The sequence below is a fragment of the Cebus imitator genome, unplaced genomic scaffold (assembly GCF_001604975.1).
Source record: "Cebus imitator isolate Cc_AM_T3 unplaced genomic scaffold, Cebus_imitator-1.0 Scaffold10, whole genome shotgun sequence".
In the NCBI taxonomy this organism is placed as follows: Eukaryota; Metazoa; Chordata; class Mammalia; order Primates; family Cebidae; genus Cebus; species Cebus imitator.
In genome coordinates this window covers 2,716,590-2,732,408 of record NW_016107325.1, presented here as the reverse complement: position 1 = coordinate 2,732,408, position 15,819 = coordinate 2,716,590, and the positions used below count along the sequence as shown (strand labels likewise).

The 15,819-nt window shown below is 32.7% G+C and overlaps 1 protein-coding gene across 3 annotated transcripts in view; it reads left to right on the top strand.

The window, feature by feature from the left end:
• Window positions 1-15,819, top strand: part of CCDC148 (coiled-coil domain containing 148) — a 200,835-nt gene that overhangs the window by 7,488 nt on the left and 177,528 nt on the right. For all 3 annotated transcript variants that reach the window (XM_017547333.2, XM_017547342.2, XM_017547359.2), the window contains exons 2-3: window positions 8,504-8,566; window positions 9,537-9,658. In XM_017547333.2, the coding sequence (XP_017402822.1) occupies window positions 8,515-8,566; window positions 9,537-9,658 (174 nt within the window). In that variant the 5' untranslated portion in view covers window positions 8,504-8,514. The remainder of the gene's footprint in view (window positions 1-8,503; window positions 8,567-9,536; window positions 9,659-15,819) is intronic.

Sequence of the window (15,819 nt, the reverse complement as noted above, 5' to 3'; positions counted from 1 at the left end):
AGTTTGGTCTAAGTGTGTGCCTTTAGACTTTTCTCTTGAGAGAGAGTGCACATGCACAAGAGAGAGAGGTAGTTTTATGTCTGTTCATTTTTCTATAATAGTATCATATGGTATGTGTCATTGTGCAACTTGCTTTTTTCACTTAATATGTTTGAGGTAAAACTAAATTATTTGTGTCTGCTATGCGTAGAATCTCCTTCTTACCCTCAAGCTCTTAGAGAAGACAGCATAGATATCCTTTCATTACTAACAAAATGCACGTTTTTGCATGTGGGAGTTGTGCACTATGATTGACAGCTGAGCAGCTGATCTGGGGCACCTGTCAACTGCAGTTAATGTGAACTTAGAGTCAGTGCTGAAACTTTAAAGTGTGCATGTGTTTTCTTCCTCACTTCTTCACATATACCTCAATCTACTGCCTTGGAGGTTGTTCTTGATCATCATTTTTATCTCATACAGGTAAGCCTAAATTTACATATAGGGGAAAAGCAGGTGAAAACTATGTGTTTGCTCTTAATACTACCTTGCATTAGATGCTGGACTGTGATCTATAATGTAATCACTTAATGCTCTTTCAGCAAATATGTATCGAATATCTAATATGTGCCACGCACTGTTTTAGGCAGTCTGGAGAAATACAGATGATCCTCTAAAGGCCTTGTTTTCATGGAGCATATATCCTAATTGTAGACGGGAACAACAGGCAAGTTAATAAATATGTAGTATAATGCCACACAGTGAGATGTACTACAATGGAAAATAATTCGAATGAGAGCATGAAAAATAACCTGGGATAGAGGGAGCTACTTTAGATGACATTGCCAGAGATGGTCTCTCTGCAGAAGCCTGAATAAATCCATAGCCCTGAATCTAGTAAATGATAGATGTTTAATAAACATTGAAATAAGTGCATAAATTAGAGAAACAGTAGGAACAAACACAAGGTATAATAGTAGCACAAAGTAAAGGAAAGATCATCTCTATCTGGCTCAGGAGAGGCTCCAGTAGGATGATTAAGATGAGACTGAGACTGAAAAATAAGTAGGTATTAGTCAGGGAGGCAACGGTAGAGAAAGGCCTTCCAAGTATAGGTAATAGTGTGTGTACTATTTTAAACAAGAGAGGCATGAAAGAGCATATCAATTTCCTATTGCTAAAAATTTACCACAACCTTAATACTTAAACAATACAAATTTACGATCTTAAAATTCTGGAGGTCAGACATTCAAAATAACAGCAAGTTGTGGGCAGGCCTGTGTTCCTTTGGAGCTTCTAGGGGAGAATCCTGTTTCCTTTCCTTTTCCAGCTTCTACAGGCTACCTATATTCTTTGGGTCACGGTTTCATTCCCCATCTTCAAAGCCAGAAGCGTGCCCTCTTCAAATCTTCCTTCTTTCTGACCTCTGCTTCTGTCATCACATCTCCATTTTTGACTCTCCTTCCACCTTCTAATAAGGGCCCTTCTGATTATATTAGGCCCACCTGGATAAGCCAAGCTAAGCTCTTTATATAATGTCAGCTGATAGCAATCTAAATTATGTTTGCCACCTTAATTCCCCTTTGCCATATAACGTAACATATTCATAGGTTCTGAGGATTAGGGCCTATATGGACATCTTTGGGGAACTATTGTTCTGCCTGTCACAAGCATTGTCTATTCAGGGATCTTCAAATGGTTTGGAAATGCTCAAGGGTAGTGTACAAATAAGGTAATAGCTAATGAAGGGGCTAGATAGTCAAGAGCTAGATTGTCCTGGAGAGCAATGAGAAACCACCTGGTAGGTCAGAGAGTTCTATGATGTATTTGGGTGTTTGAGATATCACTTATTCAGGCAGTTGTGTGATGGTAGCTGTGCTAGAAGAGCAGATAAAAGGCTATTGACAAACTCTACATATAGGATATGGAGGGGTTGAATTATGTAATACTCTGCAGCTGTTGGAGAGATTAGGGCGTAAAAGGGAACCAAAAGGAAGCAGGTGAACCTCCTACATCAAGTCCAGGTATGCAGGATGGGAAAGTAGACTCCCAAATTGTGTCAGAAGATTGACACATCTTACATTTAAAGATGTCCAAAATGGCAAGTCATATGGGAGGGTAAGTGGTCTTTCCAAAGCAGAGGATTACTTTCATTATTCTTTCTTTATGGATCCCACATTCAAGGGGAAAATTAGAGGCAAAACTGTATTTATTCATAAATAAGTACTTAGTTTCCTTAAGTTGATTTGTCAAAACTCAAAACTCCCTGTCATAGTTTCTGGTCAGAAGTTCTGAGACAGTCAGTGGAAGCTATGTGTATTCATCTATTCCCCCCAAAAAGGGTCTGGAAAATTCCCATTGTTATGTAGTATATACTGTTTTAAATTAGATATACATCTAATTTATACCTTTTCTCTTGGAGTTTTGGAATTATTAAAATAGTTTGGAGAATGTAGAGGGAGTAGGAGCATGAGATGCTCCACTGTAGTTACCTTCACTCTCTGTGGGGCTCTGAAGTCCCACGGAAACTGGGTCCTTTTAGGTTATTTGCTGTGGTTAATTCTTCTTTCTCTCTGACTCTGCTCCCCAGACTGGAAAAGCCTGTGGGATGTATAGATTTGTATTTGAGTTATTTTATTAACAATTATTTTATTAGCAAATTATTAGCATTTTATTGAATTATTTTATTGAGACTCACTACTTTGAGCTGTTTTAAACATAAAAACAGAAATGGATTTGGTTCATAAGCAAATTTTTATGAATTATAAAGAGGGCAGAGATTTGATAGATTTTATTTGTCTGATTATGAATTTTGTTTTTCAGTAAAAGGCAGAATTTTTTGAGAAAAATTTCTGTCTTGTATTCTTTTACTGGTTAAATGAATATATATGTGTGTATATATATAATATATATTATATATCTGCCATTTTCAGTCATTAAAGACACGTGTACATATACATGAACACACAAATAAAATGATATGGAAAGATGGCCAAGTTACACTATCAAATAAAATAACTTGTTGAATTGTATGTATATATATGTGTGTGTGTGTGTATATATATATATATATATATATATATATACACACACACACACACACAAACACACACATACACACAATATATATATACATACACACAATATATAATAAATATATATATAAAATTATTATACCTATATAAAATTGGATATATATAAGTACTTACAAATGCATAGAAAATCTTTGAAAGAATACAAAATAAAACCTTGAAAATGACTACTAGGGCTAAATGCAACCGTTCCTCCAGCTCTTCTGTTAGAGGTAAGTAGGACTAAAAAATCTTAGTTTTTACCTCACAATTTTCTATACAGTTTATTGGTTTAACCAGTACATTTGTAATTAAAAAATAGTTTAAACTAAACTGTTTACTTATTTAACACTGAGCATTAAAAAATGACCTGGTGAATATTCTAATGTTAACATTTTAAAGTTCTATACAATGCAACAAGTGTATTTTAATATATTTTGCCTTTTAGTAGATTAGTAAAAACTCAGTTCAGTATCAGTGTCATAAATTAAACATGCATATGTTTATATTGTAAAGAATTCTTGATGTCAGGAAATCCAGTTTTCTTTTCAATTGGTAAAATAGGCATATCATGGTAGTGTTTTTCCAGAATATAGTAAAATAAATATTGCCTCTGCTTAGTACTTTTAAAACTGTGTTTTTCTTCTTCTTGTTTAGAAATTATGCTCAATCATAAAGTAGTAATTCAAAATTAAGTGTAATCCTACCACCCAGAAATTGCCAATGTTAAATATTTGGTATGCAGAATTAGGTTAGTTTCTTTCTGTTCAATTTTTTTTTTAATTTCCTGTAATCAACTTTGGTAGTTCTTTTAGAGTGCATGTCCTACAAGCTTCTTACATAGTTTATTCCTGGATATTTTGTTTTTTGTTTGTTTTGAGTGAGATATTTCCCATTACATTTGAATTGGTTATATTTATTATGTAACTGAGCACTTTGTTTAACCATTTATATTAGTTCTAATCGTGCATCTTTTGGTTCCACTACTTTTTCCGGGACAGTAACACAAACTACAATGCATAATGCTTCATAATGAAAGTGATATGCAAAATTCTGCTTAAAATCTAAAAGTGAATTCTGGTTGTTGGAAAAAAATACTGCTTAAGCTGGACTTTGGCCATCAACTAAAACACTTAAAATGTTATGGGATCTTTCATATGGAAATGACCAAGATTACATACGTAGTCAGTAGCAAAGAACTTTAGTTTCAAAATATTACATTATAATACAAGAACCTCTAAAAATGATGGTTTATTTTATAATCAATATGGTGGCCAACATTTATTATTTGATAAATTTGTTATCATAATTTATCAAATAAATAATTTGTTACCATATCCAAGATATTTCTACATATATTTATTTTTAAATTTAAATTTAATTTAATTTAAAGTGCCAGGATACATGCGCAGGACATGTAGGTTTGTTACATAGGTAAATGTCTGCCATGGTGGTTTGCTGCACATATCAACCTATCAACTAGGTATTAAGCCCCACATGGATTAGCTATTTATCCTGATACTCCCCCTCCCCCAGCCGCCTGCCAGGCCAAACTCAGGCCAGTATGCCTGATGAATATCGATGTAAAAACCCTCAATAAAATACTGGCAAACTGAATCCAGCAGCACATCAAAAAGCTTATCCACTACAATCAAGTCAGTTTCCTCCCCAGGATGCAAGGCTGGTTCAACAGATTAATAATTGTAATTCATCACATAAACAGAACTAAAGAGAAAACCAAATGATTAACAGAAAAAGCCTTTGATAAAATTTAACATCCCTTCATATTAAAAACTCTTAACAAACTGGGTATTGATGAAACATACCTCAAAATAATAAGAGCCATTTATGAGAAACCCACAGCCAATATCATACTGAATGGGCAAAAGCTGGAAGAATTCCACTTGAAAACTGGCACAATACAATGCCCTCTCCTACTGGTCCTATTTAACATAGTATTGAAAGTTCTGACCAGGGCAATCAGGCATGAGAAAGAAATAAAGAGTATTCAGATAGGAAGAAAGGAAATAAAACTGTTTCTCTGTGCAGATGACATGATCCTATATCTAGAAAACCCCATTGTCTCAGCCCAAAAGCTTCTTGAGTTGATAAACAACTTCAGCAAAGACTCGGAATACAAAATCATATGCAAAAATCACAAGCATTCCTATACACCAACAATAGACAAGCAGAGAGCCAAACAAGTGGAAAAACATTCCATCTTATGGATAGGAGGAATCAATATTGTGAAAATGGCCATACTGCCCAAAGTAATTTATAGATTCAATGCTATTTCCATTAAACTACCATTGATATTCTTCACAGAATTAGAAAAAAAGCTACTTTAAAATTCATATGGAACCAAAAAAGAGCCCATATAGCCAAGACAATACTATTTCTACATATTGGTATTGTTCTTAATATCATTTTGCCTGGCAGAATCCCCATTATAGAAGTCTCACCATTATGGGGTGATTGACTAGTCTACATATTTATAATCAGTTTAGAGTTTACAGGCTATCCATATGTAGTACAACCTTAACCCTAAATATAATTTACTTTTTCCTTCTTCAGGCTATTAAAAAAGATTTTCTTAGAAAAGAGAAGAATAAAAATGTTAACAATGTTGAAAAATTTGCCTCCTTATATAAATGATCTCTATTTTTTTACATCTCTAAAGAAGTCCTTATTTTTCATCTTCCCTGTAGAGACTGGCCATAAATAGATAAAAATGAAGCCATTTATTTGTCTATTTTACAAAAGTTTAGATTCTCCATCAACTTAGTAAAAACTTTACACTAAAATGTTTTTCAGCCCTCTAGCTGTTGTGACACTATCATTCCATTATATATCAAAGTGTTCTTCCTATGGTATAAGAAATTTCCTATAAAAATATTATTTTAAAATATTTTCAATAATTGAGTAGATCTAAAAGCGTTAACACTTTGTTAACATTCATAAGCAATTTCTAAAATGTCACATAATGTGAATATGGACTAATTTCTAAAATGACCTGTTCTTAAATTATTTAACATAAAAAAATTCTGTTCAAGTAGCTGTTACTCAGCCAGAGCATTTTAACTACAGGCTGAAGTAGCCACTTTGAATTTCCCACTAGTAAGCATAAAATTGAAATACCCTGAATGATGTATACTTGTTTGGGAATCAGGAAATGTTTGTTTTAATACAGTTTCATAAATCCCTTATATGAACTATGTGGAGCCAGATATATTTTAGGTTTTTCAGATTTTTATAAATGGGATAAAGAACATATGCCCTATATTTTTGAAACCCTGGTGGGGTCCAGGCAGCATTCCATAAGTAAGCAGATTAATATCTTTATATAAACATATGAAGGTTCACATTAATAGTGTAAACTTCTGTTTGGGCCAGGTTTGTCACCAAATGATTACAGCTCAGATTGGGTTTGGCCACCATTATTAAATACACCTTCATTTGCAGAGATTTTTGTATTATAATGTGAGATTTTGAAACTGAAGTTCTGCTACTGACTAGGTATATGATTTTGGTCATTTTTCTGAGCCTTATTCATCTCAGTGCTAAAATGAGAACTGAACTAAATAAATTATTTGTGAACTTTTCAGATTCTAAATCTGAATGTCTAATCATTTCTCTCACATAAGAAACATTACAATGAAATCAGTTTAATAGTACCTCAGCTTAATAACTTTTTTTTTTATAACTCTTTAGTTAACAGGCCTTCAACATTTTTGAAAGGCAGGTAGAAATTATATGTAATTTATGTATAAAGATAAAAGTATGCAGGTCAAGAAGTATTTCCACTTGGTCTTCTAGATAGTTGGAACCAAATGAGGTTTCAAGTTCATGAAACAGATTTAGCTACAACTTTGATTTCCAGAATGTATTCTAGGGTCAGATTTCTTATGGCCATAATTAAAATTTGAACAATATAGAGATGGTGAGAAACATTTTATGGCTTGCATGATTTTCTTCTGAAAACCAGGAGGAACAAGTTAGACAAGGTTAGACCAAGGTAGCCAAAAGAGAATCTGCACAACCCTATTTTGTTTCAGAATCTCAATGTTTGAGTCTCCATGCCAAGAAAAATGAGGCCTAAATCTAAAGGGGCTGGCTTTCCAGTGAAAGAAAATTACAACTAACCAATAATAGGACAGGGAGGTCTCCTGCGAGATAAAGATGGCAAACTTGAACAGGTAAGCTATGGATAGCAGAATGAAATGAAAACTAGGGAGGAGATGCAGTAGTCTAGAGCTAACAAACCAGCATAGATTTGTTTCTGGAGGCTTGCTTTGTCTGGTACTTGTGTTACAAAAAGGACAAAGGTATTTTTTATTATATTTGGGCATGGAATGCTCTTCAGTTTTCCATATTTTCTGCCACTCCTATGATCTTGCTCCTGTCATTTCTCTCCTTTAACTTACTAATGGCTGCAGAGTGAACTTACATTTGCCATTCCTGTCTGTAGGTTATACTATTAAAATGGATTAAAAGAAATGAGAAGGCTATGGTAAGAAGGGGGAGGCTACAGTAAGGACTTAGGAATTCTTGGTAACTTGGCAAAGTTTCCAAAAGTCATGGACCTTAACTATCTTCTCCTCCATTTAAGAAGGTTTAGGTTACTGAAAGGGCCACTAGACGTGGATAATTCAACCTAGTGGATGTGGAACACGAACTTTTGAAAAGTGAATACTGCTACTTAAAGAGCCTCCTGAAGAGTGTGGGGTGGAAGATCTTTAGCAGTCATCTATACCTTGAGAGGGAGAAGAAGGAAGCAGGATTGGGCAGATGAAAATACCAACTTCAATGCAGGTCCAAGAAAGTCTAGGCCAGTTTGGCAGGAGGCTCTGGAGCAAATATTACCTATTAGAGTGTCTCGCATCGCCCAAATAGCTTCACACCCCTGCCTTGCTCAGTCACTGGGTATGGGCTGCCCCAGAAAGCATATGCTTTTGGACAAGGCTCTTCTCTGCAGCGGAGTCCTATCCTAAAGGAGGTGACACCTGGAGTCTGTCTGCAGACTGCATTCCCACAGCCAGGCAGCAAGTCCTTTGATCTGGCTGGTGCATCTCTGTATCTACCAAAAGTGCCGTAATACTTGTAATAGAATTAGTCAGTAATTTATTCTTCAGTTTAAGTAATTTCTTTCCTCCCAGGAACACAAAATAAAACACTATAAAACTTCCTAATAACAAAATTTTTATCAATCACTGGAACAATCCAGCAGAGGAGGATTAAGAGGGAAAAGATTGGAAGGAGTGGACCAGAAGCAAGAAAGGCACACAAAAAATGCTAAAGAGAGGCTTCTAGGAGCAAGAAAAGCAAATTTTAATAAAATGCAAAGCATTACAGCACCCAGTCCTGGGTTTTACTTTTGAAAATACTTCAAGTAACACAGCTTTAAAAACATTTATAAAATAATATGAAATTTTAGTTATCTCTTGTTTCCTTGACAGATACAGAAAACATGAATCAAAGAGACAGACCATTCGTGACAATTCAGAGAAATGATAGCTCAGGTATTTTTCCCACTCCCAACTCTGTTTTATTAGTTACAGTGGATTATGTACTTTTGAAATGATATACAATTGAAATGTTGATTTTTCAAAAATTTAATAATGGAAAGCTCACTTGCTGGTTACATTGAATGATTGGCTACTTCCTTCCGATGGGTTTGTTTTAATCCTCAATGGTGATCAGGATACCCTTGCTTTCTTTCACTGTAATTGGCCTGAAATCATTTGAGAGCTTCCTACAGTCATGTGATCCATGATTTACTTAATAAATTCTAATTATATGACACATGAATTATTCACATAATTGAGGTGGATGTAGATGTTTTGTTTGACTTACTCAAATTATTATGCTTTATGCTACTTGAACTTAGAGTACCCCTTACTTATGTTTTAGTTTATCCAAATGGTTCATATCATACCAAACTAGCACATTGTATGTATTTGGATGTAGACTACTCAGACATTTTACATCATTTTAATGTTTTTCAACCTATTAGACTTTTAGCTTTCAGTTTCAACCTTTGTTTCAAATTTAATTAAATTTATTTGATTTGTCTAAGAAATGCATCTATGACTTAAAAATCTATTTATATCATTTGATTTATAATTATGTGATGCTTAATATTCGCAGTTGATGTCTATCACGTTTTAAATAAAAAGAATGGGTTAACAGTGCTCATACTTTGTAGGTTGGCATTATAATTTTCTAAAATCTTCAATATACAGTAGTAACTTAGATGAAAACATTCCTTTTGTACCCTTTCAGAAGTAATGATGTGCAAGAAATAAAGTGGCCAAATTCTAAGAGTTTCTAGAAATAGAGGCTTCAAATATATTATCAATATTGTAATTTATTATTTCTTGTATTTGCTTAAAAATGTTTAAAAATAAGATCTGGTTGCCATAATTATTTTTTGACCTCCAATAACATGATATTCTTTCTTTGTCATTTTTCTGTTTTTATGACTAATAGATAATCTGGTATTCCATATGAAAAATGAGATGAGAAGCACCAAGTACAAACCAGTAGACTATCAACAATTGCATGCATTAACTGAAGCAAAAAAATTAGCTTCTGCCTCTGCAGAGCTAAAGGTTAGAAGTTGTGTGTGTATGTGTTTTTCTAGTTTTAGAAAATTGAATTGCTAGAAAGTATTTACATTGCAAATGTGAAAATAAATGTTTGTTGGAAACTCCCAAGTAATAATAATAGTGAATAGCAACTAACATTTATAGAATGCCCTCAGACACGTTATATAGTTTACATGCATTGATGCATTACCCATTTAATGTTCAGAATAACTCTTTGAGGTCTGAATTCAACTTTATTTTTTGAAAGACAGTTAGTTTATTAGCTTTCAACAACTTCCAACTTAATCTGAAGAATAAAAATTGTTAGTAATTACCAGCCATGTACTATTATTTGATTAAGCCTCCTCCAACACTATATAAATATGCCCTCAGGTGTTCTTTTCTAGAATTCTGTTTTTGGTTTACATATATGTTCCAAGCCAGGCTGAACCTAGGCTAGATTTGAAAGGGGATTATGTACAAGTGATTGTGCACAGTATTTTAGGACCATGTGTAGTTTAGGCTTACTCATACACTATGTTTCTCTCCTGTGCAAATAATAGAGTTCATTGAAAACAGTATTTTCATTACTTGGCTGCATTAAAAAACAGGTAAGGTGAAGCAATATATTAAGTAATTTATAAGTTATTTGTATTTAAAATTTTCATGTTTTGTTCTTTTTTTATGGTTAATATCTTTTTTATAGACGGCAATTGTTATGATTTCAAAGCACATTTGATACTCTATTCTGGAGAGACTACCGTATATTCTCAAACTAAGACAACCACTTAAAAGCAGGGCATTAGTTATTTGGTTTATATAACTTTAAAATAAGTTAATGTTGGCCGGGCGCGGTGGCTCACGCCTGTAATCCCAGCACTTTGGGAGGCCGAGGTGGGTGGATCACAAGGTCAAGAGATCGAGACCATCCTGGTCAACATGGTGAAACCCCGTCTCTACTAAAAATACAAAAAAAATTGGCTGGGCATGGTGGCGCATGCCTGTAATCCCAGCTACCCAGGAGGCTGAGGCAGGAGAATTGCCTGAACCCAGGAGGCGGAGGTTGCGGTGAGCCAAGATCGCGCCATTGCACTCCAGCCTGGGTAACGAGCGAAACTCCGTCTCAAAAAAAAAAAAAAAAAGTTAATATTACAGGAACATTCAAATAAATTTTGTGGTAAAGTCACTTATGTTACTATCATCCTAACAAAACTTTTCATATTTCTAACTTCTATTGTAGACATATATGTAAACATAAACTTAATACATATTTTATTTTTCATATGATAAACATAGATATGAAATCAGGTATACTTTTCTCTTTAACATTCTGTCACATAATCTTTACAATATTTAATTGTTCAAGCCAATAAATATTTTTTATGTGCCTACTGTTTGCCCTGAAGATACAAAGGTGAGCAAAATATAGTCCTTACCTTTATGAAGTTTACTGTTTGCTGGGGGAGGGAAAGGAGTCAGTGTTTATCAAATAAGCCTGGAAGTAAAATTATCCCAAGTATAAACTGCGATAAAAAACATGCTTTCTGGTGTATAATAGGACTTGATCTTCACTGAGTGGTTAGGGAAGACTCTTCTGAGAATGGGATCTCAAGGGCAATAAAGTACAAAGTTACAATGAGATAGGATAAATCAGTTCTGGTGTTCTATTGCACAGTAGGGTGAGGAGGAGTAACAGTAAAGTATTGTATATTACAAAACATTTAGAAGAGAGGCTGTTAAATATACTCCCCACAAAGAAAAGATAAATGCTTGAGATGCTGGCTGTGCTAAATACCCTGATTTGACATATATTTGTATGTAACATATATATATCAAAACATCAAATTGTGTCCATAAATATGCACGATTAAAATATGTCAATTAAAAATATAATACAAAAGAATTAACTAGGTAAAACAGGAATGGCAAGTACTCTGAATAGAAAAAGATGCATGCATTATTATCCCACCCCAATTTTTAGATATTTGAGATCTATCCAATTTCGTGATAAAGGAATTATGCTACTTCAAGCTTAGAGACTTTTCATGTTTTAGAATCCTGTACTCTCACAGGAAAAATTTCCATGATTGGGATGTCTAGACCAAATGTATGTTTTTTAGTGTTTTTGAGACATGTTACCAAATTTCTTTCCCAAGGTATTGTGTTAATAAAGATACCACACAAATGTATTCTCTACATCCTTGTCAGTATTAGAGTATATACATATATATACATATATGTATACATATGTGTATATATATACATATATAAATGTATATATATTCATCTATATATACATTTATATTTATATTCATATATATACATTTATATATATTCATATATATACATTTATATATATTTATATATATATAAATGTGTATATGTATTCATATATATATGTATTATATATATACACACTTATATTTCTAATACCATCCATTCATCCCAGATGTACCAAAAAAGACATTTTGGCTGAATATAGAATGGCTTAGTGTTAAAATCAGTATTTTGTCAAAGTGAATTTCTCTTTGGTGTTAGACTCATTATGAAAGAATCAATATATTTCATATTTTTCATTATTATTGTGGTTTTTATAGTTTGATATTAAGTACAGGAACAATGATTTCTCAGCACTATCAGCTGCTAGATTGCTACTCTGATCACTGTATTTACATATTTGTGAGGTTAAACAGATGCTTACATTCAACTGGCATTTTAAGTAACATCACTAATCTTTTTGTTCATAGTGGAATATAATTCAGGAAGAAGCTTTTCTAGAAATAACTGTGTACCTGGGATTCATAGCTTGGCGAATCTCAAAAAATCCCTTGTCTTTAACTAATGAAAATGGTTCACAGTCTGTAGCAATCATTTTGACAAGCTTTTGCTTCCATTTTTAGTCTCTGTAGATTCCCGATGATAAGGAATTATCTTTTTAAAGCATTTCGGAATGTGTTGTTTTGAATTTCAGTTAGAACAAAATGTGTCCTAGGTACTTCATTATTTTCTAACACTTGCTTTTTTTTCTTCATGCAGTTTTCATTTTTTATTATATCTGGATTAGGATGATGCATTGGTAATATTGTTGTACATTATTTTTTGGAGTCTTCTCTTCTCATTTAATTTAGAGGTGGCAAGTTGACATTTTGCTTTAATTTATTCTTGTAAGTTGTGAACAATTGCCAAAAAGAACTTTTTCTTAAAAGACTCATGGCTTAAATGGAATTAAATAACTGGAAATTAAATAGAACTCAAAGGTTTTTTTTTAATGCTATGAATACTAAGATACCAAACAGTCCACACTAACTAGAATCATGATTATAATAGTATCTGTTATTCTTTAATATATTATTTGAATTAAAAAAATGTATAGGCTCAAAAAGAATATATTATTATTCTTAATGTTACATAGCTAACACATTCTCTCTTAATATTTGTATTAATTATCAGACTATTTCCCTATTTGTTTTAGTATTTAAATGCACTCTTTAACACATGTAATTAACAGTTTTAATAATCATTGTTAATTATTACTTCACTTTTCTCTGGCAATATTAAATATAAACATTAAAATAAAATAATAAAATGTTAACATTTAAAGCACATAAGAAGATTATAGCTTCAAGTTACATCTAGAATACTTAGCTACCTGTCTGATTTGTACTACTGATACTATGATGTGATGGTCATCTATATAATCACAGTGTCATTGATCATGCATAGTTTCTGGGATGCCAGCCATAAGTGGATAGTCAGTGATGTAGTCTTTCAAAGGCTGAGATTGAACCTGAAGACAAATAATAGAGTTGGGCTAAAAACGGAGACAAATTTTGGTACATTGTATGTAATTGTTCATTTCCACTGTATTAACTACAAGAGATCTTTGCAAATGTTTTTAAATTTGAATTTTTTTTTGCTTAGAAACTTCTTGTCCAACTCAAGGTTCTATTAATCTTTTAAAAAATGCAATAGTATAGAAAATTATAAACATATGCATAATTGGATTGAATGGTATAGTGAATCTCCAAGTCACATTCTTCAGCTTCAACAATGATCAACATTTGGCCATTGTTTTCTATATTCCTATCCACAGTCCACCCTCCACCCTGTGCCAGATTGTCTTGAAGCAAATCACAGACATCATAATATTTCACTCATAAATATTTCAACATGTATTGCTGAAAGAGTAGAGATTTTTTTAATGCCTCACAATACTATTACCATGTCTAAAAATGTTAATGTCTTAATAATTTTTAGTGTTAAATTTCCTTATCTTAAAATTTTTTTCTTAAAGTTTATTCAGATCAGCATCTATATATGATCTGTACATTATAATTGGTTTTAATTTTTTAAGATTTCCTCCTTTATCCTTTTGTATTTTGTAATTTATTTTTTGAAGAAATTGTATTGTTTGTCTTATAGTCTGAATTACGCAGATTACATCCTGGTGATGCCATTTAACATGCTTTCCTGTTTCTTGTATTTCCAGCAAATTGGTAGTTATATTTAGAGACTTGATCAGGTTCAAGTTCAATTTATTTTGACAAGAACACTTATTGATGGAAGTTTTGTGCTCCAATCTTTTTCTATTACAAATGGTGTTGCAGTAAATAGCTTTGTGCATATATCTTTTTACACTTTTGCCAATATAATTTTAAGACGGAGTTCTATAAATGAGGTTGCTAGGTCACAGGATAAATCCATACGAAATCTTGTGATACATCTCCAAATTCTCTTCTATGGAGGTTGTATCACTTTGTACTTCCGCTAGCAATATGAGACAGAGCATGCTTTCTGTAGCCTCACAGAGTGTTTTCTTAAACATTTGTGTTTCTGCCAACCTGATAAATGAGAAATTGCATCTTACTGTAGTTGTTTTTTTCTTTTTATTTATGTTAACAGTTCTTTATTGAGTTATAACTTACATATAGTAAAATGTATAAATCTTAAGGGTACATCCCAGTGAAAGTTGACAAACATATACATACATGTAACCACCATTTAATTGTCTACTAGTTATTGACATGTGTCTCAAAGGATGGATCTTCTGGTTCAAAGGGATTTTGTAATATTTCAGGTTACCTATTTGGGGTTTTATTGTCTTGTACCAACACAAGAAGCCATACACAGGAAACCACTGGTTTCTGATTCTTTTATGAATTCAATATTTTATCATTTTTCCAGAGTATTTTTAAATCATCAGCATTCTGCACAAATTATCATCCGCCTTAAGTATTGACTTCATATGGGGTATTGCCCAGTAAAATGAATTGGAATCACCTAGACATCTCTCTGCTGGCAAAAACAGAACTTTAAATCTTTTTGTTCTTTTTAAGACCTTATTTTTCTTCATTTTTGGCCCGAGGATAGAAGTGGAATCAATGAGTGAATTTATTTTAAAAAATCAGTATGTTCTGCAAAATATTGGAATTGTCTAGTGAAAAATAGTAGCTTTATTTTGACTTTTATAGTCTACTTAATTGGCCTTTCCCTGGGCCCAAAGGCAAAAGCATTGATTTTTTTCAAACTATAAAAATGTGTCCTCGTCTTTCACCAATGTATTTTAATTTTTTGTACAACATGGATAAAATATGCCAAAGAAATCTAATTTTAAAAATTGTATCTGTTGCAAGAAACTTTAGAGACTGTGTATGATAAATAGCTGGAATGAGTTTTAAGCATTCTTAAAGCAAACACTAAAGTGTCAGATTTTAGAAATACTGTGTGCTTATATTTTTTTAGTAGGTAAAATAGAGTCTGCTGAGTGTTTCCTGTGCTTTTAAAAATGTACTTTCCTCTGTACTTTTATAACTGTAGCACTCTTAAGACCTTCTTAGGAAAATATTTGACTTTGACTTCGTATTTTTTAAAAGTAATCTTTGGGTTAATTTGTTTTCTTATACCCCTAATTTTGAATCAGTAACCAGAACAGCAGAAAGATATACTCAAGGTTAAAGCAATCAGTGAATGACAGCTGGAAATAGCATGCATTATAAAGATTCCTTTTTAGAACTTGTCTTCTGAAGTCTTTATATCTCCAGTATTGATTTTTTAAAGCTTTTAGGGTACTAAGTACTTTAACAGCAGAGAAATTATGAAATATGCATATTTCATCAAGTTTCTGATTTACACTTTTATAGTTTAAAATTGTTACTATGGAATATATGAGTTCGGAGTATGCATGA